This window comes from Gossypium hirsutum, chromosome D13 (genome assembly GCF_007990345.1).
Source record: "Gossypium hirsutum isolate 1008001.06 chromosome D13, Gossypium_hirsutum_v2.1, whole genome shotgun sequence".
NCBI classification, from domain to species: domain Eukaryota; kingdom Viridiplantae; phylum Streptophyta; class Magnoliopsida; order Malvales; family Malvaceae; genus Gossypium; species Gossypium hirsutum.
The window spans coordinates 52272978-52300432 of NC_053449.1; the positions used below are offsets into that span (position 1 = coordinate 52272978).

General features: G+C 31.7%; 2 protein-coding genes and 1 long non-coding RNA gene across 3 annotated transcripts; 1 reads left to right on the forward strand and 2 right to left on the reverse strand.

Moving 5' to 3' along the window:
• Positions 1-9100: 9100 nt before the first annotated feature.
• Positions 9101-11637, reverse strand: LOC107919053 (uncharacterized). Its single transcript, XR_001690349.2, has 6 exons — positions 11589-11637; positions 11425-11497; positions 10535-10616; positions 9719-9816; positions 9493-9616; positions 9101-9147 (listed from the first exon to the last, which is right to left on the reverse strand). It is a non-coding gene; the product is annotated as an uncharacterized lncRNA (long non-coding RNA).
• Positions 11638-16068: 4431 nt separating this feature from the next.
• Positions 16069-16787, reverse strand: LOC107919590 (ethylene-responsive transcription factor 4). The gene has a single exon (XM_016849025.2). The coding sequence runs from the start codon at positions 16564-16566 to the stop codon at positions 16078-16080; it is 489 nt and encodes a 162-aa protein (XP_016704514.1). The 5' UTR covers positions 16567-16787; the 3' UTR covers positions 16069-16077.
• A 5407-nt stretch (positions 16788-22194) lies between these two features.
• Positions 22195-25238, forward strand: LOC107918918 (uncharacterized). Its single transcript, XM_016848486.2, has 4 exons — positions 22195-22462; positions 22832-23227; positions 24479-24893; positions 24992-25238. Exons 1-4 carry the CDS (start codon positions 22210-22212, stop codon positions 25191-25193), a joined length of 1266 nt encoding a protein of 421 aa, XP_016703975.2. The 5' UTR covers positions 22195-22209; the 3' UTR covers positions 25194-25238.
• The last annotated feature ends 2217 nt before the right edge of the window (positions 25239-27455 follow it).

Genomic DNA, 27455 nt, shown 5'->3' on the forward strand with positions numbered 1-27455 from the left:
AAAAATATATGCGAAAGTGTATTTGAATTCATTGTTGAAGATTGCCCAGAAGGATTTTTTTATTGCCCAAGAAAATAAATTTTCTCTTTGTATAACTCTCTGATGAGGATGGAAAAGAAATACAAAATATATTATCTATTTCTTGGGGACCACTGCATCTATTTAAGTAACTATTATTAAATCAGTTTTACGTATTTATAATTTGGCCCCTCATCAAATTATGTCAAATTATAAATACAACTTATGGTAACTACACATTATTTCCATGATACTTTAATACTTATGACACTTATAACACAATTGATCACTTAATTTTATATCACACTTTATAATAGCATTATACATTATACATATGTGCCCATAATTGAGGATTTTAATCCAACAATCTCCCACTTGGGCAACATATGTTTCTTGATAAATGTATGTTGGATTTAGTGTTCTAAGTGTAGTATTTTCGTCTAAGCACACTTGTAATTTTTTCAAACAAATTGATTAATAAAACAGACTTACGAATTATATTAATACTTTGTATATTGTCCTCATATGGTTTTTGCACATGCAAAGCAAAATGGAAGCAAATGTTGCTCATTGATTGTCTAATATTTAAACTGATATTAAGTGGTATTACGTGGTCAGATTATAATATAGAAAGATAACTTGTATTAGTAGACGAATCTAAACATGTCCTTAGTCTAATAAAAAAATGAGCAAACCGATTGAAAGACTAATACGTCGTTTATCAAGTCCAATTGGGGAGATGATTTGTCTTAGGCATCAGTGCAGATGACTCTCAGAAGATAGAGACATAGATGTGACTAAATGGACTGGCAATACATCGGATTGGACCCAAGTAGAATAGATCCAAAATTCATTTATGGATTTATTCACTTGTGACACTAATAGTGTGACATATCTAAATCCTGAGTAAATAACAAACTATGTATGCATGACTCGTACATTTTGATGTAAGTAAAAGCTTGAGTTCAAATAGATAAGGAACCAAAAGCTAGTGCATTGGGTGTACGACTTCTATAGTATGTAGCGTCATTCACAACAGTAGAATTCATAGTGTAACAGCCCGGTTTAGACCCTAGTTAGGCAGTGGTTTTGGGACTACAAATCCGAGTCAAAAAATATTTTAATATTATTTTTGGTGTCTATAACATGTTAATTTATATGTGTGAAAATTTCGTGTGAAATTTTTTATCGTTTGCGTGCTCAATTTTATAAAAAAGACTTAACCACGTAAAATGCAAAAGGGGCTAGCTATTTGTTAAAGTGCTATTTTGTTATGACTTTTATAATGTGGGGTCCTTATGTTGATATTTGACCATTGTAAGTATGCATGGACATAAATGGGCTTGTATTAAATGGTTTTCATGTTAATTCATTAATGATAAAATGGTAATTGATGTTTTAATGTTTATTAAATTAAAACAAACATGCATTAGTGTCCATTTTGTGTTCATCTTGCCAAATATACAAAGAAAGAAAAGAAAAGAAAAAGCTAGCTAGGTTTCGGCTAGAATTTTTCTTGATTAAGGTATGTGTTTTGATTCATTTTTTATGATTTTTATGTTTTTGTGGTTGTTGCTTAATAATCTATCAAGCCCATGCCTCAATTTTAAAATTTGATTATGATTTTGAAATGAGTGATTGATGATTTTGTAAGCTTTGTGATGATAGTTGATGAAATAGGAAGGATATGTGATAGTTAAATATGTTTTGTATTTGAATTTTTGATGAATTTAAGCATTTTGGGATTTATTTGTGAAATTAAAAAATTTAGGGGCTTAAATGTGAAATAAATGAAATATATGGGCTACTAGGGACCATAGGAAGATTCGGCTAAGGCATGGTTTTGATGAATTTTGTGTATTTGTGATTTTATGAAATAGGGACTAAATTGTAAAAAATGTGAATTTTAAGGGCTAAAGTGAAAATTGCCCAAATTATGTGTTTGTGGTTTAAATTGAATGAAATGTGTTATTAAATAGCTAAATTTGAATTTATCTAGATCAAGAGAAAACGAAATTAGAACGGGGGAAGTCGAAAGTGGTCTAGTAGTTGATTTCATCCGCTTGTCTTCATCCGAGGTAAGTTCATAAGTAAAAATTTAATGCTAAATTGAATGTATTTATTTTATACATAACCGAATTGAATTGTTTATATATATATCTTCAATGTCGAATTGAATTTAGCTTAACATGATTAATCTCGAGTTTAATTCAATTGAATTACGACATTTGAAAACAGTACAAACTACGTGAATTATGATATGTGATAACGTGTAAGACCACGTTTGGGACGTTGGCATCGAATTGAGATTTACATGTAAGACTATGTCTGGGACATAGACATCGTATATGTTTTCGTGTAAGACCCTGTCTAGGACAGTGGCATCGTTATTTGAATACATGTAAGACCACATCTGGGACGTTGGCATTGTATGAGCTATTTAGAGCAATCCGAATATCCTTTTTTATTCCGAATGGTAAAACAGGAAATTATATGGCAAAATCAAATGTGAGTTTGAATTAAACAATTCAGGTATGTTTAAGTTTTACGAAGTTTGGAAATAAAGGTAAGTACTTTGCATAACATGAAAAGATGAATTAATCACTTAAATATGAGTATGTATATATAGATATGTGTTCAAGATTAGTTGAATTCGGCCTATTATTGTAACTTATATGTATTCTTTGAAAATTATTTGCTTATGACTTACTAATCTATGAAGCTTTTGGTGTGTCTGTTCATTCATTGTTTTATAGATTTTGGAAGCTAGTTACGAGCTCGGGGATCGTAAAGGAAGTCTGTCACACTATCGAACTCTATCTTGGTATTTTTGAAAGCTCGAAACTTTTAACGCATGGCATGTATAGGCTAGCATTTGTTTTGGTTGGTCTTGAAATTTGTAGATATTTAACCATGCGAAAATGGTTTGATCTTAATGCTTGGTATGCTTGGTATATGAATTCGGTAAGATGAAAAGGTATATATGTATATATGGTTTATGATTAGTTCATTTTGGTAAGCTTGATATAAGGGTGATGGATTTGTTTTGGCTGTGTTTTGTTAATGATGCTATGATAGTGATTTTTGGTCATGTATTAGCTAAACTTGTAAGTATGATTTATAGTATAATTTATGTGTGGAATGGTTTTGAGATTTGGCTTGATTAAATAGGTAAACTGCTAAGTATATTAAAGATGAAGTAATGGTTATTTCGGTTTATGTGATGTAAACATAGGTGATGGTTTTAATCTATTTATGTTTTTTGTGTGGTTCGGCAATGGTGAGTAAATCATGTAGTTAATTGTTTAGTTATATGTTAGCATTGAAATTGGTCGTATATATGTATTTTTGAGCTTGATAATTAGTATGTGAAATGGGGGTATCTTAAATTGGTATTTATGTTTAAAAATGTTTAATTGTGGCTCGACATATGATATGTTTTGTTATGTACTTGATTGTAATTCGAGTAAGTTTGGTGGTCATTTGGATAACATAAGTGACAAAGTTGTTTTAATATTAGATATCGAAATAGTAAGTAAAGCTTATGATTAAGTGATGGAATTGATATGAATTATTAGAGAGTATTTTTGGAATGACCGAATAGGTATATGTTTGAATGGTCAACTTTTATTTTGTGGTTATGGGCATAAATTTTCTTATAAGTTAATATGTTAGTTAATGAGATGAATAGATAGGTATATTTAGTTGGTTTGGTCAATGAGCATGCAAATTGGATATATTATGAATTGTATTTTGTGTTAAAAAAAATGGTTCATATTATTTTGTGTAAAAGGATTCATTTAGGTTTAATATACACTTATGCAAAAGTTTAGAAATGATATGTATAACACTCGGATTATTTGAGCTATAAAGTATTAGTGGTTGATTTGTTTTATTATAATGAGTTCGGTCAAGTGTTTAAATTAATAATACTAGATGGTAAATTTCTTAAAACATGACTAGTATATATATATTTCATAATGGTAAAGCATGTTAGGTTTTTATTTGTTTTAGTATTTCACATGTGCGAATGTTTTAAGTTGAAGACCTTATGGTTCGAATTTGGTAAATATGAAACATGTTTATTTTGGTTATGATGTATGTTAAATGGATTTTAAATTTTGGATTGGCTTTATGATTATTGTATTCAAATTTAGTATAAGTGAATTATGGATATTAGAGTTTAGTAAGGTTATAAATGTATCGTTTTGTTTGGCGATGAAATGTGTTAAATGACTGTGTGTAATTGTGTTTTGTCTAGTAATGCCTAGTGACCCTAATCCGACGACAGATACAAGTTAGAGGTGTTACACATAGCATGCGACATGGGTAAATGATATCCTCCTATTGGCATTACATGGTTGATGAAATGTAAACATGGTCACAAGTCGTTTGTCTTTGTGATGAATAACTTGATTACTATTTGATGGTAATTGACTTTTTATGAAGAAAGATATAATGGTTACCATGAGATAAAAAAAATTTAATTCTAATTTTTTAATATTTTATTAAATTTATTCCTAATTATTTAATTATCTAACCTAATTACGATTTTCGATTCACTAACCCACTATTTATTAACCCAATTCTTCTAACCCGATTTTTGGGATGTGACATTTATGGTTTGATTCCTCATAGTGTGCTACAAACTCTGTTGCCATAGTGGAAGAAGCTACTAGTGTCTATTTGACACTCTTCCAAGATATAACTCCTCCAACTAACAAGTAAATATAGCTTGGTGTAGATTTCCTACTATCTTGGCACCTAGCGAAATCAAATTTTGAATACCCTATGACCGCCAAATGACCTGATCTCTTATAAGTGAGCATGTAATAGTTTGTTCTTTGAAGATACATAATAACCCTCTTGGTTGTTATCCAATGGTCCATACTGGGGTTGTTTAAATATCTGCCTAACATCCTAACAATATATGCAATATCCAAACACGTACATACTTGAGTATACATTAGACTCCCAACAGTTAATGCATAGGGAATCTTTTGCATTTCACGAATTTCAAGGTTATTTTTGGGCATTGAGTAAGATTAAGTTTGTCTCCTTTAGCAACATGGGTATCACCTGGTCTACAACCTTGCAAGCCAGACCTTTTGAATACTTAATTGATATAGCTCTTTTGTGTCAATCCAAGAATACCCCAAGATCGGTCTCGATGTATTTGAATTCCTAAAACAAAAAAGGCATCCTCAAGATCTATTCATCTCAAAATGCTTAGATAAAAACTTTTTGGTTTCGTGCAATAAACCTATATCATTAGTGGTGAACGAAATGTTATCGACATATAAAACTAGGAATATATACTTACTCCCACTGAATTTATGATATACACAATCATCAACAATATTCATCTCAAAACTGAACAAGACAATTACTTGATGAAACTTGTGGTACCATTAACGGGAAGCTTGTTTGAGTCCATAGATGGATGTTGTTAATTTGCAAACCATATTCTTTGGGTCTCCCGCTTAAAGTTTTTCGGTTTCACCATATAAATTATTTCTTCAATATTGCCATTGAGAAACATAGTCTTAACATCCATCTAATGTAACTCAAGATCAAAATGAGCAACAAGCGCCATGATTGTCTTAAAAGAGTCTTTCGATGAAATTGAAGAGAAAGTCTCTATAAAATCAATGTCTTCTTTTTGAGTATATCTTTTAGCTACAAGATGTGCCTTATACCTCTCCACATTACCATTTGCATCCCTTTTGGTTTTAAATATCCACTTACAACCAATTGGTTTTGCACCTTCAGGTAATGGGACAAGCGCCCAAACTTTATTGTCTTGCATAAACTTATACTCTTATTGCATGACATTAATCCACTTTTGAGAATTAAAACTTTTCATGGCTTGAAAAAATTCAATTGGATCATCTTCCATCATCCCATTGCCATCCCCATGTTCTTGGAGAAATACAACATAATAATCTGAAATAGTTTTTTACATCTCTATCATGGACCTCCTTAATGACACTTGTTCTTGAGGTTGTTGAGTTTGTTCTTCTGAAACAAATACCTCATATTGAATAGGGACCTGATGAACATTGTTTTGTTAAAGTTTTGGATTTATTTCTTGATCAATAATAGGTATGAGAACCTAAACATCGTCAAAAGTGATAGTAGAAACCAAGTTAGAATTCAATTCCTCCTCAAAAACTATGTTTCTAACCTTATTTCTACCTCCAAACTCAACATCCTAAAAAAATATTGTAGTTTCTATCTCAAAAATATTCCTAATTGTGGGATCATAAAACTTATAGCCCTTAGATCGCTCAAAATAACCAATAAAGTCATTTCTCATTATTTTGGAGTCCAAATTCTTTTCATGTAGCCTATAAGACCTTGCCTCAGTTGGACATCCCTAAATGTGAAAGCACTTTAGACTAGACTTTCGACCTGTCTAAAGCTCATAAGGATTTTTTGCAACTGCTTTAGTGGGTACTCTATTCAGAATGTAAGTTGTTGCCTTTAATGCTTCTCCCTAAAGAGACTCAGGTAAGGTAGAATGAGCAATCATGCTCTTTACCATATTCTTAAGAGTCTTATTTCGTCTTTGGGCTGCACCATTCATACTAGGTGATCCTGGCATGGTGTACTATGGGATAATACCGCATTCCTCTAGGAATTTCGTAAATGGTCTTGGATGTTGCTCACTTGATCTATCATATCTACCGTAGTATTCACCACTACGATCAAATCTGACGTTCTTAATCCTTTTGTTGAGTTGATTTTCAACTTCAGCTTTATCAACTTTGAACATGTCCAGAGACTAAGGATTTCTTATAAATGAGATATAGGTGCCCATATGTGAGTAGTCATCTATGAATGTTATGAGATATTGTTGACCATTCCAAGATGTCGTAAGGAATGACCCATAAACATAAGTATGAATTAATTTTAAGACATCTGAAGATTTGTTGGCACCCAGTCTTTTGGTTTTGGTCTATTTTCCCTTGATGCAATCGACACAGAGATCAAATTTTCTGAAGTCAATGGACTTTAAAACACCATCAGACACAAGGTGCTCAACTTTACCTTTTGTGATATGACCTAAGCGCTTATGCCATAATGATATTGAATTTTCCTTATTTAATTTGTGTTTATACCACGTGATTCCACATGCAAGATTCTATTGTAGGATGTAATTGTTTCTAACAAATAAAGGTTGCCATAATCACTTAAATAACTAGTTCCAACAACATTCGAATTTAAAGACAAACTAAACTGATTGTTTCTAAATGAACAACAATATCCAAATTTGTCCAACAAAGAAACATAGACTAAATTCTATTTAAAAGACAGTATAACAAAAATGTCTTTTAATTCCAAGTAAAAACCAAATCCTAATAACAACTTAAAATGTCTAATTGCTTTCACTTCCACCGATTTTTCATCGCCCACGAAAATGTGTCTTTCACCATCACTTGGGTTTCGATAGCTCAGGCAACCTTGCATATAAACACTTATGTGAGTAGTAGCATCATAATCTATCTACCAAATATTTCTAGGTATTGAAGCTAAATTAACCTCAAAACATACCAAAGTAAGAATTATACATTTCTTTGCATGCCAGGCGCGATGCTTGCCACATTCTTTCTTCATGTGTCTAGACTTTACAAAAGAAACAACATTCTTTCAAAATATTTTTGAAAATTTTGATAGTGTTTATTAGTAACGTAATAAGAATTTGTAGATAAAATGTCTACTTTAGATATGAAGTTGTAAATCATAAAATATGTACTTCAATGATATTTAAATTTATTAATATTATGATATATGAAATATATAAACTCAAATTGGTTAATATTATGATATATGGAATATATAAACTTTGATACTGATGAAATTTGTTGTTAATATTGACACCGATGAAATATATAAACTTAAATTATAATAAAAATTATAATTGGCTAAAATGTAAAGTATTCATATTTTCACGTGTTATTATTACCACAATGCCAAGTTATTATCATTTTGGAATTAGAACATATTCGATTATAGTACAAATATAATAAAATAATTTATGGTAATTTATTGGTAATATTGTGATATATAAAATATACATTTTAAATAATTAATATAAATTATCTTTAAAATTTAATTTAAATATGTTGTTTTAATTACTAAAATATTTTACTTTTAAAAAATATATATATATACACTCAATAATACAATCAAACAATTATTATAATAATATATACACTACACCAAAACAGGTTTTTAGCGGCGTTTTTTTATACCTTTAGCGGCGCTTTTTAGCGCCGCTAAAAGTATTTGCGGCATTTTTAAAAGCGCTGCAAAAAATGCCACTGTTGTCATCGCCGCAAACTTTTGCGGCATTTTTAGAAATAAACGCCGCTATAGATTAGGATCTTTAGCGGCGCTTTTCTAACAAACGCCGCTATAGCTTGGGATCTTTAGCGGCACTTTTTTAACAAACGCCACTATAGCTCAAGACCTTTAGCGGCGCTTTTACCACAAATGCCACTATAGATCAAAGACCTTTAGCGACGCTTTGATTACAAACGCCGCTAAAAACACCATTCTTTGGCAGCGTTTATGAAAAAACGCCACTAACTTTTAAAAAACATTTAGAAATATTAAATATTAAAATAAAACATTATTAATATAAAAAATTAATTAGTATTAAATATATACTTTTAGTCAAAAAGATAGTATTTAATCATATAATAAATTAATTTTTTTAGTCAAAATATTGAAAAATTATGTTAATATTTAAATGGCAAAATTACAAGTTCAAATAGTGCAACTAATTGATTGCAAAAAAAAATGCATAAGTTCAAAATGTAAAATTTATAGACTAAAATGGAAATTCAAAAACCCTTTGAAATTAAACTGAAATGGATCATCTTCATCATCTTCTTCTTCACTTTCAACTCTGTGACCATCTTCTTCTCTGCTGCCTATGTGATTCAATGCTCTCCTTTCATCATCTTCATCGTCATTATAAGGCACAGTGACTCTTCAGGAGGTGAAGATGGTGAATCCACAACCCTCTGCCGTTTTAAGTCCCGTTTTACGTCTACACTATCACCAAGTTTCCTTTTTGCTTTCATCTTCTTTCCCCCTCCTTCACTCTCACAATTTTTGCTGTTATACCACAGTAGCATTCATCAATTAAACTAAATTCCCATGAGATCTTCTACTACAATCGTTCACCTAAAATAAATGATAAAAAAAAAAGAACTATACTTTTGGATGCTGAGAAAAAAAGCAGAAAAATTCATAGCCAACTATTTAGGGTTTTTATTGAGTACCAGATAAAACATAGCAGCATAGCAAGTCAAAGTTGGTAGGGATTTTCCCAACCAAGAATATGGAATCACACTACACTAGAAGAAAATAACATGCCTCGTTGCTTATTTCGGTTCCACAGTCATGATCATAAGTATAATTATAATAAAATAGGTTTTGAGTCCTGAAGTATTGACTGACCTGTTGGGGTCTTATTATCTTTGTATCGGGATCATCTAGAGACTCGTGCCAGTGTGCCAAGTACCCAGCCATTCGAGGGATTGCAAATAACACAGTGAAGAACTCTGGTGGAAATCCCATGGCCCTATTGAATAAAACCTCAATTGTCACTGGTCTAACATCTAAAATATATCTTATACATTCGTCTAGTTTCTCAAAGTGAGCAGTGAAATTAATCTTATCTTACCGATATATTAACCCAAAATAGAAATCAACATTTGGATAAAGCTTCCTCTTAATAAAATATTCGTCAGATAATGCGGCCTTCTCCAAACTAATAGCTACCTGCAAAAGGGGAAAATGATAGACGGCAAGAGAAAAGCATATTAAAACATTTACAGTAAACAAAGAAATCATGGACAAAATTAGAATGTCACTTATACAAACTACAAAGTACTAATGAATCCCTGTTTAGAAAACATAATACTATTTACGGAATTTGCCACCAAATATGAAGCCAACATGACTGAACTCTCAGTCTATGCGTTATTATACCTTGATCAGCTTACATACCATGAAACATTCAAGTTCAATCATGAAGAACTTAAAACAGATTAGGTGTGGGAAAAGGTTAGTGGGAAAAGGTTAGTTGCTTTATGTAAAAGAAAATAATCCGGAGGGTTGTCGATAAACACCTCAATAAGTGGATCCCGACCAACAATAGAAAAAATTAAGTACAAAGGAGATTAGATAAATTTTCAAACAAAATATCAGCGACTAAAATATACTATACATTTCTTTTATTTTTTTAAAGAAATTAGAAGAGTTTAACAATAAAATTATGAAAAACCACAAGCCACTGTCACTACTGCTGGGACATTCAAACTGACATAAATTAAAACCAAACTCCGATCAAGAAATGAGTATATAGAAAACAATAGAAGATTCTTCAAATACGAAAAAAAATTAAAATCAAAATAAAGAAAAAATACTAAAAAACAAAATAAAATATCAAAGAAAATGAAGCAAAGAAAATTTTCATAAAGAAAATAAATATGACCACCTTCTGTGCAATTCAGTGCAATTGTTGACAAGCCCATTGAGTTCTTAGTACCCTTAGCAAGAGATTCCAAAGAAGCACCAGCCTGCAAAAGGGTACAAAGAAATAGACTGAAACAGGGTTCAATAAAGTAGAAACACAATTCATAGGACGAATAGAAACACTTTGGAAGATAAAGTTGATTAATTATTTTTTCAATTTTTTTATTATAAAGATTAATATTTTCATTTGGATATATGAATGTCTATGAATATATTCAGAATATATGCTTAGGGGCAAACAATGGCCTTACACCTTTCGTTAAATGGAATAATATCAATTTTAATCTCTCAATTTCGTTAAATTTTGTTAAAATTTTACTTTTAACCCCCAAAATTTTAAAATTACTTCAAGCAATGCATAAAAAAATATCATAATTTTTTTTCAAAAAACAAAGGATGAAAATGAACTAAAATATAATGAAAAAACCTCAATTTTTTTAAAAAAATTCTCAAAAATAATTAAAATCCGATGATTGAACTGATTGAACTAGCTGTTACCTTATTTATAACTAAGTAAAAAAAACATGAACAAAATTTCGGATTACACCAACTAAATTTCTTTCATCAATGCTTAATAAACCTCATATACTCGGACATGTAATTATAGTATGTTTACTATATACATAAAGAATGAGTAAAAATATATGATCAAAAGCAAATATTTTTTTGATAAAGAAATTCAAATTTGAACCCGCAATTGCAGCAGTAAACTATGCATGTTATCCAGTTTCTGTTTAAGTTCTTTAATGTTAGTAAGGTTCACTAGGGAAGACTCAGAATTAGATGATTCAGTGATGAGAGCGGCACATTTTTCAAGCTTGAGCAACCACAAGATTCCAGCAGTTAACCTACCAATTGAATCAACTTCGGATTTGCATAAGAAAGCAAGGTGTTGAAGTTCGTCCTTGGTTAAAACAGCCTCAATCTATAGAAGTGAATGAAACCTTTATTTAAGAGTGTGATTGGAGATTACTACCTATGTAATCAAGTTCTTTTAAAAGTAAGATTGAATTTACCTGTTGTTTGACTGAGAGTTTAAAGTTCTCCATCATCCAGTTGATGGTTGTCAACTTTATCTTCCAATATCTTCATACGAACTTCAAGATTCATTCTTCCAAATATTCAGACACTTTATTTGAAGCCATTTACAGGTAAAGGATCTTTAAGGATGCTGCTCCTCTTGATATTCATGCTAAATGCACAATTTGGATCCCATTTTCCTGTTGATATTCATGCACTCTTTGCAAATAAGGGCACTACCAGACCAACCATAGTAATGTCATTTCATGTTCTAGAAAAGCTACTTGCATCCATGAATAGAAACACTTTGGCACAGCGCAAACCATGTTTATTAGTAATATTTCTACATCGCATTCTCACAAGCAATCTATCTATTGACAAATTTTGGCATTATGCAATAGAATTCCTCTGAAACAACAACAACATGAGGATAATCTTATGAATATCCTAACTTTATAAACATAATGCAAGAATCGTATAATTTTTTAACACAACCAACTTATATTGCAATGAATCCACGCTTTAACACAATAAACCCAGAATTTGAAGACTAGAACAGTGGCAGTGCCATACATCCCAAAGACTAAGAAGGACACGTAAATAAGCTCAGCAACTCTAATAAATAAAACAAGGAAATAGAACGGGCGAGAAATTTAAAAGAAAAAATGCATTATTTTCTAGCTACTAGAAAAACAAAGAAGACTTCAAGTTGACAGCAAATACGAACAGAAAAAAAGTCGAATTGAGACCACAAGTAAAACCAATTCCTGAAACAAGTATGAAAAAGACCCAATCTTTATTTTATTCCTTTTCTTAAAAACCAATGAAGGAGAAAAGAAAAGGCAAGTACCTCAATAGCGTTCTTCAAAAGAAGGTCATCTTCAGGTATCCAAGTGGAAAGGGCTGGCGCCAAAGCCCCCATCTATTTTGGAACACAACTAAGCAAGAAGGAGCCACCTTTCAACCCCTTCCCCCTTTTCTTTATATTCGTTTTACAACTTTGTCTTCCCACGATTTGTGTCTGGCGAAGCGTCGGTTTGGGTCTCTCTAAGTGTGTGAACCATGAAAATGAAAAACAAAAGAACAAAAAAGAGTGTGTGGGAGGGAATTTTAAGAGGAAACCTAGAACTAAAAACTGAAACCAGAGGACAGTAGAATAGAATAGCTAACCTGGAACAGTAGAAGTCTGCATTTTGTAAAGTTAGGGGTTTCAGGGGGAAATTAGGGATTTCGAAAATTTGGGAATAATATGGCGCGATTCTTTTAAAAGTATTTGTGGCGTTTTACAAAAAACGCCACAAAAAATCATAGTTTTTAATACATAGTTTTTCGAACTTTGCGGCGTTTATATCATAGCGCCACTAATGCTCATAAAAAACAACACCGTTTTGTTTAAACAACAATGAAATTTTGCGGCGCTTTTAGCGTAGCGCCGCTAATGATGACCTTTAATGGCGTTTTTCTCCTAGCGACGCGAAATCCATTAAATTCGTAGCCAAAAACTACACAGTTTTGTCTATATTATTAAGAATTTTTTTTGCGGCGTTTTGGACAAAAACGCCACTAATAAATGAAATTCTTTATTGAAACGGCGCCGTTTTGGAAAATTTTAATACATAGGTTTTTTTAAGTTATATTTATAAAAATTAGATAAAATTAAAATTTTTAGTTTTTTAAGTAATATTTATAAAATTAGATAAAATTAAAAGTTTAGTGTTTTTATTTCATTTTTATTTTTGTATTTTAATTTTATTTCTTATAAATTGGCCCTCTCCAAATTTAATAATTATACTTACATTATCCGTAGCAATCTATTACTTTTTTAAACTTATTTATTAATTCGATTTATGGTAATATTTAAATATATCAAATGGTTTAGATTCAATTTTTTTAAATATAAAAACATTAATTAATTGTATAAAATTCCAAATCTCAAGTAAACCTTAACCTTATTAAACCCTAAATGAACCATTGAAATGATATAAATATTTAAGTCTATCTATTATATACATCTCTTTCAAGGCATAATTTAAACCCTAAATTATACATCTTTTACAATTACATAATAACATATTTAAAATATAAATAAAAAATCTAAACCCAAAACCCTAACCCGACCCCTAAAACTCTAAACCCTAAATCCCTAAACTCTTAACCACTAACGTCTAACCCCTAAACTCTTAACCCCTAAACCTTAAATCTCGACCAACGTCCCTTAATTAAACCATAATCCCTAATCCATAATCCCTAAATCCATATATATAGTAGTCCCTAAACCTTTAAATATGAACCCCTAAACCAGCCTTAAATATTAAATTTATCATATACTCTAAACTAATTAAAAACCCTAAACAATTTTATTATTATCTTTTACAACTACATAATAACATATTTTAAATATAATAATAATCTAAACCCAAAACCCAAAACCCTAACCTGACCCCTGAAACCTTAAGCCCCTAAATCACTAACTCTTAACCCCTAGCTAACATCTAACTCCTAAACCCCTAACCCCTAAGCCTTAAATCCCAACCCTTAATTAAACCATAATCCCTATTAATCCATAATCCCTAAATCCATAAATACTCCCTAACTAAAACCTTAAAATATGAACTCTTAAACCGACCTTAAATCTTAAATAAAATTATATACCCTAAATTGAAAACCCTAAATTATAGTGATAATTAATTCAATATTTTAAAATTAATAATATCTCTTTTACGATTATATAAGAAATTTTTTATTATATAAATTAAAAAATAATTAGTAATCATGTACCCAAAAAATTTTAAAATTATTTTAACTAATAGTCTTTTAATTTTTCCATGTGTTTTATTTCAAATTATTTCCACGTGTTATTTTTTTCTGAAGATTTTAAATATTTAATTAGAAATAAGTTCAATTTTAAATAATTAATATAAATAATAAATCAATTAAACACCGCTAAATCCCCGAAAGCGCAAAAAAAGGTGTAGTTTTGGCTTAGGTTTTTTTTGCGGCGCTTTCTAAAAAACGCCACTAAATCCCCGAAAGCTCACAAAACGGCGTCGTTTTGGATTAGGTTTTTTGCGGCGCTTTCCCAAAAACGCCGCTAAAGCCCTGAGCATTAGCGGCGCTTTCTTAAAAACACCGCTAAATCCCCGAAAGCTCACAAAAACTGCGTCGTTTTACATTAGGTTTTTTGCGGCGCTATCTCAAAAACGCCGCTAAAGCCGTGAGCATTAGCGGCGCTTCCTTAAAAACGCCGCTAAATCCACAAAGCTCACAAAACTGCATCGTTTTGGATTAGGTTTTTTTGCGGCGCTTTTTTAAGGAAGCGCCGCTAAAGCCCTGAGCATTAGCGGCGCTTCCTTAAAAATGCCGCTAAATCCACAAAGCTCACAAAACTGCGTCGTTTTGGATTATGTTTTTTGCGGCGCTTTCTCAAAAACGCCGCTAAAGCCCTGAGCATTAGCGGCGCTTCCTTAAAAACGCTGCTAAATCCACAAAGCTCACAAAACTGCGTTGTTTTGGATTAGGTTTTTTGCGGCGCTTTTTAAAAAACGCCGCTATTGCTTATTGTTAGCGGCATTTTTCAGGAAGCGCCACTAATGCTCGATCTTTAGCGGCGTTTTTTATTCAAACGCCGCTAAAAACGCTGCTAAAAGCCCGTTTTGGTGCAGTGATACTACATTAAATATAATATGAGATTACATATCATAATAATTGTAATCAACTTATTAACGAAAATTAAACCATAAGAATAATCGATATTTTTATAAAACAATATATTAAATTTAATTCATATTAGATGTGTTCGTGGTGGGGTCAAGCCGGGATCAAACGTGAGATTAACACATTTTATGTTTGCTCAAGTTCAATCCAACTTAAAATATGAGTTTAAAAATTTTATCCAAACACATCTATATTTATAAATGGCTAACCTAACCATATTTTAGGTCTGCCCATATTATTATTTTTATTTTAAAAAATATTTATTTTATTTTAATATTTAATAAATTTATAAGTTTTACTTATCATAATTTTATATATAGTCATCTTAATTTTTATTACTATAAATTTAATTTTAATGGATTATAAATTACATAATATATAAAAAAATAAAAACAGATTGAGCCGAGCTCATGTCTTAAATGTTCAAGTCCGAGCTTGACCCATATTTTAATCAAGCGTAGTTTTTTTTTATCTAAATCCTCTCAAATTTCGGATGTACTAGATGAATAACTCAGCCTATAAATAAGTTTACTTTATATCAATAAAAAATAATAACAAAATTATTTATTTGTGTTATTAAAATTTAATTGATATAAAATAGGAAAAGAAAAGTAATTACTTCGGCTGGGGCGATTGCTTTTAATTTGTTTGTTGATTTGGTTAGTCATTTTTGTTTTTGGTTTATTGTTGCTCAAACTTGTTCCAGCCATTTATTTCAATTTTACATTATGTCTCAGCTTTTAATTATTAAAAGAAAAAAGGCGGGAAAATTTAATTCATTTCGGCTGGCAACTTATTAAGATCAAGATCAAACTCTCTCACTTGCACGCCGCCTTCTTCAAAATCAACAACCCAAGACGACGAATCAGTATCGCTTTGAGAACCACATGATAGGGGGCAACCCGACCCGGCTGAAGCAAAAGCGTCAAAGAAAAACTGCGGACGATTCGCCGTCACGGCGAGAGTTAGGTCCAACGGAGGCGGAGGAGACGAGGACTCCACGGTGCTGCTATGGCTGGGGCTACGCGTGAAGTCGCTATGGGCGAAATTCGTTTTGGCCTTAGCGCCACGGAAATCTCGTGCGGCAACGTCGTAAGCACGCGCTGCATCCTCAGCTTTGTCGAAGGTGCCGAGCCAAACTCGGGTCTTTCTTCTCGGGTCCCGGATCTCGGCCGCGTAGCGTCCCCATGGACGCTTTCTAACGCCGCGATAACGAATCTCCATAGAGTTGGGGTTAATGGGTTTTGATCTAGGAGCCATGACTTTTCCTTTAAACTGAAAAGGAAGAAAAGAGCGAGCAACTGGGTTAAGGAAAAGGGAGAAGAAAGGCGTGGGAGTTATATAGTGAAGTTTCGGCGCTTCATTGTATGCGGTCAAAGCCGTAAATGTGGGGGAATTCCTTGTCCGTGGAAGTTATTTAAGACAGTTTTAATCATTAAATTATTTGCAGTGTATTAAAAGAATAATGATGTGAAGCACATATGCATGCCATTGCCATGCATATTAACATAAAAATCATACCAGATTTGAAGTCCTCTCTCATTATTCACTTACATAAAAAAAATTGTATTAAGGTTTTTAATTTTTTTTATTTATCAATTTCAAATTTGAGTTATTTTCATTCTAGATTATTTCAAGTTTTTTATTAAATTATTATGAATTTTAATATTTTCACATTTGAATTATTTTGAGAAAGGGTCCCGACCCTCCTAAAATGGAAAATTTATAAAATTTTACATTAATAAAGGTAAAATTATACTTTGACCTTCCCAAAAATGATAAAAATTTAATTTAATCCTTTAAAAATAATAAAGATGTAAGCTATTAAATGGTGAAATTTAATTTTTTTTACTACTGTAAAAAAATACAATTTAATTTCGGCCCCCCAAAAAAATTTTCTGGCTTCACCCTAATTTTGAGTCCAAGTTAAACGAGTTTGAAAGTTTTCATTTAAGTCACTAGGCTGTTAAAATTATTGTTGTATGACATTCTCTGTCCACTCTGCCTGTACCAATCGAAAGGTCTCATTCTCTTTCTCTTCTACAGTTTAGTTTTTTTTTTCCATAAAATAACTTTGAAACATTACAAATATTAGAACCAAAATCCAATAGCTTTCTTCTTTAATCTTCGACATTGACCATCAAATTAACTTGGATCTAAGGTATGTTCTACTTGTCAATGGTACTAATTCACTGTATCAATTATTGAATCGTCGCTTGGAGCTTGCTAGCTGGACTTAAAAAGAAAACACTTAACAACCTAAAGACTTAAATAAAAACTTTCAAATAGTTTAGTGACTTAAATGAAAACTTTAAATTAATTCAATGATTATTTTGTAACTTTTTAAAATTATGTGATCAAAACGTAAAATTATTAATAGTTTAGTGACCTTCGGTGTAATTTGCCCTTAAATTTAAATCGATTGGATTAATTTTTTTATTTGTATTTATTTCTTATTTAAAAAACAATGACAATGTATTTATCTAATAAAATTATATATATATATATATAATATAACAAGTTACATAAGCTATATAGGCTACAAGCGACAGTCTCTATTTTTTTTCATTTAATTTTTATTTGAGAATGCACACATGGTACAAATCAAAATTTTTATGATATTTTCATCTAATAAATTGAAGTTGTAAATTTGATAAAAAAAAATGGTATGAATTAAAAAATGATATTAGTTTTAATATTCAATTATGATTAAAAATCATTCTATTGCTTAAACATTTACTTTACTAACTAAACTTATGCTTTGTTATAAGCTTATTTTAAAATACTTGCATGCGTTAATCTAAAATTTCTATATTATAATTAAACATGCACGGAATAAATATAATAAAATTATACAACCTCATCGTTATTCAATAAACTTTAACATTAAACTGCCTTTGAAGATCCACTGCTATTAATTTGAAAAAAATATTACTCACAATTAGGGGTGAGCATTCGATCGAATCGAAAATTTTCGAGTTAATCGAGTTTTCGAATCTCATTTTATCATCCTAACTTTATTTGAAATTTTCTCGAATCGAGTCGAGTGAGATGGAATTCGAATCGAATTGAATATATTTGTTCGAGTTAAATTTTAAAAAATAATTTTGGGTCCTTGTAATCACTGTCACTCATCGTAATAAAATTTGTCCACCTTAATCAATTTTTTTATTAACTTTCATCACCTCATAATTTATTTATTAATTTTTTATATATTGGTTAGCTTATTTGCTTGCTTAGTTGTTTCAATTATCTTCAGATTCTTGTCACTATGTATTTTGGAATTAAAAAATATATTAAATGTAAAAATATGATTTTTAATAAAAGTTATTTTAAAAATAAAATGTGAAATTGATACCAATATAAAATTTTAACACGAATATTTTATGACATAATTAATAATTCAATTTTAATATAAATATTCAATATGACTAAACAATTCAAAAATATAAATAATATAAAATGTGAAATTTAATTTAATAATAAAAATAGTAGATATAAATAAAATTATTACTATTTATGTTTAGTGATTTTTTTGGATAATTTTGATTTTTTATTTGAGAGTACAGGGTGAGAAGTAAAAGTTTAAGGGGAAAATAAAAAGTTTTGGAGAATAAAAGTTTAAAGGAAAGTAAATAGGGGAGTAAAATTTTGGAGGGAAAATATTTTAAAAAAAATTGGAGGGGGGAGGGTTTGGGGTAGATGGGAGGTGGGATGGGAAAGGAATAAAAGTTTTAGGGAAAAAGTAAGAGGGAGTAAAAATTTTGGGAGAAAATAAAAGGTTTTGAGGGTTTTTGTGAGTAAAATTTTGAGAAAAAGTAAATGCGAAAGTAAAATTTTGGTGGGAAATGAATTTTGGGTAGATTGAGGGGTTGGGAGGGGAAGGGAGTAAAAGTTTTGGGGGGGAAATGGAAAGGAGTAAAAGTTTTGAGGGAAAAATAAAAAAGTTTGGGAGTTTGGGTAAAAATGTAAAATATTATAGTTTGATATTCGAATTATTCGAATTCGAAAACTCAACTCGATTCGAACTCGAAATTTGAAAAAAAATTCGAGTTAATTCAAATAACTAGATTCGTTTAACTCGAAATTCGAATTTTTTTTCAATTTTTTCGAGTCGAATCGAGTTTTGCTCACCCCTATTCAAAATGAAGATCATTAGAAAAAACGTCCAAACATTTAGCATTAAGAGATGAAACACATTCTTTTTTTTTATATTTCTACCACCCCAATAATGAATTCTTCTTATTCTTCTGTAGATTTATTAAGAAGATAAAATCTCATAAACATTTAATCTGGATGGCAGGAAAATCCTGGGAAAGATTAAAATTTCAGTATATATTTCTGGGTTCATTTGTAATTCCAGTCCCCCACTGTTGTCCTTGTTTCTTGCTAGATTTTCTTGACAATTCTACTGATCTTGTTGCAAATTCAGTAATTCTTCTTCTTTTTCTACTGGTTGTGTGTCGTTTTAATTTTAGATATTAACTGCTTCCTTAGAATAAGCCTTCCGTTTGGAGATTAAGATTATGAGTTCCAATGTTTGCTGTTTTTTGTTTCAGTGAGTCCTTTTAGCACAATTACTCGAAAACCAAATCGTTATTCTGTTGTTTGTGAGGCTGCACCAAAGAAGAAGGCCGATTCAGCCGCTAAGAGGGATCGTCAAGCCAAAAAAAGGCAAATTTACAACAAAGCAAAGAAATTCCAAGTCAAAACCCGAATGAAGAAGGTAATAATTTTTTACAGTTCACTTATCCGATTGCCTACTAACGGTTATTGGTTCAACTGTGCATAGGATATTTGGAAGGCAGACTTTTATGTGTCCTAGGGTGCTTCTTTGCATACCCTCTTTCATGTGAATGAATGCTTAGCACTATCAGGCATGGCTTCAATTATACTTCAACCCGATGATGTAATATGCAATAAAACAGCATAAGCAACTCCGATAAAGTGCTAAGTGAATCTGTTCTATTGCCTGTTCTTGGAAGATTCATAATGTTACGTGAAATGCGAATGAATTGTGTGTTCTTCTCGTTCAAGGTTTTGGAGGCACTGGATGTGCTGCGGAAGAAACCCGAAGCACAAGCTAAAGAGATTTACCAATTGAGAAACTGATTGCCGAGGCCTATTCAGTGATGGATAAAGCAGTAAAAGTGGGAACACTGGAGCACGCACAAAGTCTGTCTTGCAAGGAGAAAGAAGGCTGTTGAAATCCACCACGGTTGATCCAGCTGCAAATGCAGCCTAGAAGAGGAAGCATGTTGCGAAAACTTCTATTTTTCCTAGGCAGTGAACCCAAACTGTTATTTGTTACCCATTTTCAGTTCAGTCGTCTAAACGGTCTCTCTTTCAACACATCTGAGGATCTTGTTCTGTTGAGTTTGTAATTTTTCTGGATATTACCAAACAAGTCCCTGTGTAGCACTCCCAGGATCTTTCTCATTAAGCATTCCCATTTTGTTTCAATCAATACTTGAAACAAAACCGGAAGTCTCTGAATCTGAACGGCAGGTGAACTGCAAATCATAATATGGCAGCTGTTTGCCTACTTAAAGACTAACAAGCCGACATACTTGGTCAACATAAGAATCACAAAATCCAGAAAATGTGTTTTTTTTAGCTTAATTTCACAATATCCAATATCTATAAAGCAATACTTGATCAGTGGTAAATAAGCAAACGCAGCGTTCGGTACGATAGGAAGCATCACTTTCCTATGAATTTAATCAGTTGGAATCACTTTCTTAATTTTGTCTTAAGAGTTATTTTCTCGTGAACATGCTAATATGGTTTCTTCAATAAAATGTGGAGAAAATTAAAAATAATATTAAGACAAGATTAACACTATTTTATATTGGTTTAAGATATTAATCTACTAATAAAACATAAAAAAAAGAAGCTATTGCCTTCTTCTCATCCCACTAAATTTTCTCTATTATTTCAATGGATTATTTGCAAGTTGTATATATACATTTTTTTATTCCAAAACAAGTTTTATATATACATGATTTTATATGTGCATTATTATTTTTAAAAAATATATGTAAGATAAATTTAAAACAGATCACCTTCAATTAACATTATAGATTAAAAATTTTAAAACATTAATTAAAATTTATTAATAAATATTTAATCCAAATATTTATTAAGAGTAAAGTTTATTATAAAAATTAAATTCATAAATTCATAAATTACCTTAAGAGGAAAGTTCTCAGTGAACCAAACGAGATAATGAAACTTTCTTAAGATTTTAATCAATACATTCCAATGTATACTAAACGTTGTAAAGTAATTTTCTCGACAATCACATTCCCAACCATTTACATTACATTAGTATTTGATTGTGAGAGTAACTCTCATGAATAGCTATTTAAATGAAGTTATTATATTAAAGTAAATAAATCATATTAAAATTGTAAATGGTAGTTTATAGTTATTCTGCTGTGAAAAAGTAAATAAATCATATCAAAATTGCCAATTATAGTTCCTAGTTTATAGTTTTGTTAATAAAATTTTTTTGTTTGGAATTGAAAAGTAATTACAAAAATAAATTTCATGATATTTTTTATATAATAAATGTTAAATTTATTACAAATTTAAGAGTTTTTAATATATAGGAATTAAATTGATCTAATTTGATATAGTCCCAGTGACGTATCAGGTACTTAACAAAAAAACATATTAATAAAAAAGAAGAAGAAAACTGGTGTGGGGCTAAACCAATGTAAGCCTGAAATTGGTCCATTATAACAGCCATTACCAATGGTGGGTTCTAAGAACCAGGAAACATTTGTCCTTCTCAAATCTAAACCCCTGAATCTTTGCCCCCAAATGACATCAAAGAAACACTGAAAAACAAAGAACGAAAAAACACTTGGATACTGAAACCATTTTTTTTTGGAAGCCATGAAAAGGGTTTTGTTCAGAGGCATTTCACTCACTACTCGCAATTTTCTTCACTCTTATACCAAAACCAACCAAAACCCAGTTCCCTCGTTCACCCCACTCGCCGCATCAACTCGGTCTCGACTCAGGTTCTTCTCATCCGAATCGGATTCTTCCGTTGAAAAGAAGCCTGACCCTGTTTTAGAATCTGCTTCGGTAGCTGAAGCCCATGTCAAGGATGTAGCTTTGCCTGTTGAGGATGTGAGTAATAAAGGTAAAAAATGCGTTAAAAAAATATTGGATTTGGGTTTCTTTTTGGCAATTTGTTTCTTGTGTTTTTGTTTAGATGATGAGAAAGGAAAGTCAAGATGAATGAACAAGTTTGATTTTTACTTGGTTGGTTTGTTATGTTCATGTTAGTCTGGTAAAAAGTCTTAAACTGGGTCTGAGGATTTAATATGTGCTTCTTCTTTGCTGGAATTTACTTTTTTTTTATTTGGAAATTATTTGATTGGTTGTTGAGAAAAGAATGGAAACGAAATCATGATATATATATATATGTTTTTGTTTGGATAATGAGCAAAGCAAGTGATAGTTTGTTTCTTAGTTATGTTGTTTAACTTTGTTAGTTCTTTGGTGCCAGAGCTGAAAACCCGAATCAAGAAGTACTTTGAAGGGGATGAAGAGGCACTCCCTTCAGTTCTTGAGGCCATTTTGCGGAGAAAGTTGGCTGGGAAGCATGAGGAGACGGATGATGAATTGATGGATGAATTGGAGGTGCAACCACGAGACGATGTGGATGATGAAGAGTTCGAGTCAGATTTTGATAATTTGTACTCGACTGATGAAGAGATTGAAAATTTGTATAGTGCCAGGGATAGAGTCGCGAAGAGAATGGTCAAGGATGAGTACTTTAACATGGATGATCAGAAGTGGGATGAAATGATTAAGGAAGCTGTTCAGCATGGATATCTTAAAGACACAAAGGAGTGCGAGGAAATTCTAGAGGACATGCTTAGCTGGGACAAGCTCCTCCCAGGTTTTTCTTGATTTTAATATCATATATGTTCTTTTCCATGTGAGGCTCTCTGGTTCTATTGTACTGGGTCGCTTTACTGATAGATGTTTAGATTATCAATCCATTTTCTTTTGAAATGATCAATTGCATTATTTTCAGGGCTTCTTTTTGTAGTGAAATGAATGGTAGACTTAGTAAACTTGTATGTGTTACAAAATTGAATCTAGAGATCCGCTTCCCAGTCTTGACTTGAGCAACCTACTTCCAATCTTCCTTCAAAGTAGTTTCCTAATCTATTTGGCTTTATGTATGCACTTTCTGAAGAATCTGAACTATTAGCCTGTGATGCTCCGACTTTTCATTTTTCTTGAAGTACCTGTGTCCAACGTATAATAGACATCGCTATGGGGATATGACCTGACAATGATCCTTGAAATATATGAAAGAAGTTAGAGAAGATTCAACACACCCGTATCCTGCACTCACACCCTAGTCTGAGTAATATAGCTATTAGCCCTCATTTAGTTTTTGATGAAACAAAGTGTGGATAGAAAACCTGTCAATACTTGCAATGTTTGTCCATAATGTTTGTAAATGAGAAATGACCCTAGTTTACTTCATTTCTCAGAGCCAATTGCTTGCGATTGCGTGTAAATGTCACTAGAAGGCTGTTGCTAAGGCTTAAAAATCTGTTTTATGAGTCAGTGTTGGTTGTTTCAAGTTCACTTTAATGTCACTCTGTTTACTGCTTTCTAGTTTAACTTTTGTATGGTAAGTGATTTGTATACTAGTTGTTTCTCTTGAATATGCATGCAGAACTTACATATTAGTAGTTACAAACACAGATTTGCTGCTTGATAACAGATGGATCTTTTTTTTTTATAGTTTACCATGGTTGCTTTATGCCTATATGATTTGCTTTCGAAAACACAGCTTGTATGATTAAAGGGAAGCAAATTTATAGCTCTAGTATAATATTCGACACTTCTGATAATATTCCAATTATCTTTTCGGCCTCTAGACTCTAGACCTTCATTCTCTTAACTAAGAACTGCATGGAGCTTGTACAATATGACAATAGGTGCAGTTTCACTCAACATGGACTGTGTTAGGGGGGAAATAATTGGGTGACCATTTGAAGTGGCTTGGATCAAGGGATTACTAGGGTGGTGTTGCAGCTTTCATGCTATTCCAACTCATTAAACTTAGGCTTGTTATAATTCATAATTTTATGTGAATGATAATCGTATAGCATTATGCTGGCATGATCAGATGAGATGAAGAAAAAGGTGGAAGAAAGGTTTAATGAGCTAGGCGATATGTGTGAACGAGGCGAGCTTGAAGTTGAAGAAGCTTATGAGCAATTCAAGGAATTCGAGGATCAGATGGTGATGGAATACGGAAAGATGATGGAAGCTGAGGGCCCACCAAAATTTGATGAGACGGCTGTACCGGACTTAAAAAAGAACTTGGATGATCCACCTGGTGAGGGACCAATCCTTAGGTGGCAAACTCGGGTGGTGTTTGCTCCTGGTGGTGATGCGTGGCATCCCAAAAACAGAAAAGTAAAGATGTCTGTTACAGTGAAGGAGCTTGGGCTTTCAAAGCATCAATTCCGCCGGTTACGAGAGCTTGTTGGAAAGAGATACCATCCAGGCAAAGATGAACTTACAATTACTAGTGAGAGGTAAAGATGTTTCTTTTTTGCTTTCCATATGACTCGTGCTAAGCTCCGGGTTCATGAACTTGTGGGTAAATTTATTTGTTTATTCTTCATTTTTAAACGTTTGAACACCGTGAAGAGAACAGAAAAGATTGCCTCAGAACACTCTTTTCTCTCATCGAGGAAGCCGGAAAAGCTAACAAAATGGTGGAGGAGGCCCGTACTAAATATGTCAAGAACAGGCTTCGAGCCAATCCAGCATTCATGGAGAGATTGCGTGCAAAGACAATGAAATTGCAAGAATCTAGGACATCCCATGCATGAGAGTTTGATCTTCAAATTATTTGAATTGATTGATCATATTTAACACATGAAGTGTAGCCAAATCTAATATGAAAATTTAACAAATGAAAAAGGAGAAAAATACAAAATTTAATTTATCTGATTTCTTGACCAGTTTCATGTGTATGCGACATTGAACATCTCTTCCCAATTGCACTCATCATTAATTTTCAACTGATTCTCATAAATTTTTTTTTACTTTATCATTGTCGAAATTATTTTTTCGAAATTTGAAAAATGGGTATCGATTTTGAAAATGAAAATTGGGAGTCGCCACCGATCTTTTATTAAGGTGTGATCGGTTTACCATTAAAAATAAATTTTAGGTTTGCGAGATTTGAGAAAATAGGTCTGGGAGTCGGTTATGTACGATGAAGGGTTAGCACTCTTGTAACGCCCAAAATTGGTACCGAATTGATTGTTTAATGTCTTAATGTCGAAACTTTAAAAAGATTTTAAAATACGATCTTTTGAAAAGAAAATTTGAGTAAAATGAATTGGATGATGAGATTCACTTATTTTAAAGAAATAGATCGTTACACTTAGTAAGTTAGAGTATAACATTTTAAATCCTCAAAATTAAATCGTCTTTTAAAACCTATGCATTTTGAGAAGGATATCCGATTATTTGGGTCAAATGAGAAAATCAAAACCCAGTAAGTTAGGGTTCGATTTCACAAAATTCCTACATATCAAACATTGCCTTTATTTTTAAAATCCTCGTCTCGAGAAAATAACATGTCATATCCAATGCGTTAGGACACAACGTGTCGAATTCCAGAGAATGGATTTTTATTTGAAATTTGTATGTTTAAAAAAATTTTAATTATTTAGATTTGACGTGGAAAATTGGAACCCAATACGTTAGGGCTCAATTCTCTCGAGGATTCCAAACTTCGAGTATTTTGAAGATTTTTTGAATAAATTGGTTTTAATACCTATATGACATGAAACATAACTTTTTAAGCGAATAAAATGCAATAGAATAATAATGTACAATGCGAATTGATAATTCGTAAATTGAAATGTACACCAATAAATACAAACAATCCATAGATAAATACAAACAAACATAATAACAATAGCCTCAATTATGCTGATTTCAACATCAACATTCAAAATAAACACTACAAAAAAATAAATCAAAATGCATTAAATCATATACATACATTAATTTAAAGTAAGTAATACATAGGGAGTGAAAAACTTCATAATAATATACAATAGTATGTAAAAGGTTGGAATGAGTAAAATATACTAACTAATACGATAATAACATCTATAATAATAGTAGTAATAATAGTAGTAATAATAATAGGAATAATAATAAAATTTAAAAAACACAAAAAAAACAAAATACAAAAAGAAAAAACCAATAAATTAAATTAACCAAACAGAAGACTAATTTGCAACGCGTGTATTAAATGAGGAGGCCAAAATGGAAATAATCTGCCTCCCTAAAACGCTGCGCAACAATGGGGACCGTTTTGAAACAAAAACAAAGCATGTGGCTAAATTTAAAGGGAATAAAAAGTTGATTTAAGCACTCTTTTGAAAATTGAGGGACCAATTGCGGAAATAGACCAAACGCCCAAAGTGCGCGGATCCTTCCCTGGATCGGGTCACCGCGCAGGTCGCTGAGGCTAAAACGGCGCCGTATCAATAAATAACGTAAAAAATAATAAAAAAACCTAATCTAAAACTAATCTGCTATTTGAAAACAAAAGAAAACTAACTAGAAAACCTAAACACTCTGCGCCGCTCTGCGTTCGTCACTTTCTAAGGCCCTCCATCTCTGTTTCAACTCCGATGGCCGCGGAGAGAAAGCGAAAATCCAACCTCTAGGTACGTCTAAACACTCTAATCTCCCTTTTTTATCTTTCGTTGAATGATTTGCATTCGAAACACCAGAAAAAAAAAGAAAAGAAGCAAGAACAAAAAAAGGGCGAAAATTAAATCACCTTTCGGGTTTTCTTTCTGAATTTTTTTTTTGTATTCAATATATGTGTGTCTCTCATAAAGTATGCGTGAGGGTTCCCCCTCTTTACAGATTCAGTTTTTAATGGCCTATATAGCCGAAATGAAGAAAAAATAAAAAAAATTTCCCCCATTTTTCCTTTTTTCTATATGTCCTTTTTGTTTGGTGCTGCGTTGGCTTGTTTGTTTGCTGCAGGTACACGCCAGCTGGAGACGCACGTGGAAGACGCGGCGCGTGCAAGAGGCAGACAGAAGCGATGGTGGCTG

Coding starts and splice junctions, on each gene's coding strand:
- LOC107919590 (XM_016849025.2), bottom strand. CDS start 16,566: ATGGCTCCTAGATCAAAACCCATTAACCCCAACTCTATGGAGATTCGT.
- LOC107918918 (XM_016848486.2), top strand. CDS start 22,210: ATGAAAAGGGTTTTGTTCAGAGGCATTTCACTCACTACTCGCAATTTT. Junction 23,228..24,478: donor CTGGGACAAGCTCCTCCCAG/GTTTTTCTTGAT, acceptor TGGCATGATCAG/ATGAGATGAAGAAAAAGGTG. Junction 24,894..24,991: donor CTTACAATTACTAGTGAGAG/GTAAAGATGTTT, acceptor TCATTTTTAAAC/GTTTGAACACCGTGAAGAGA.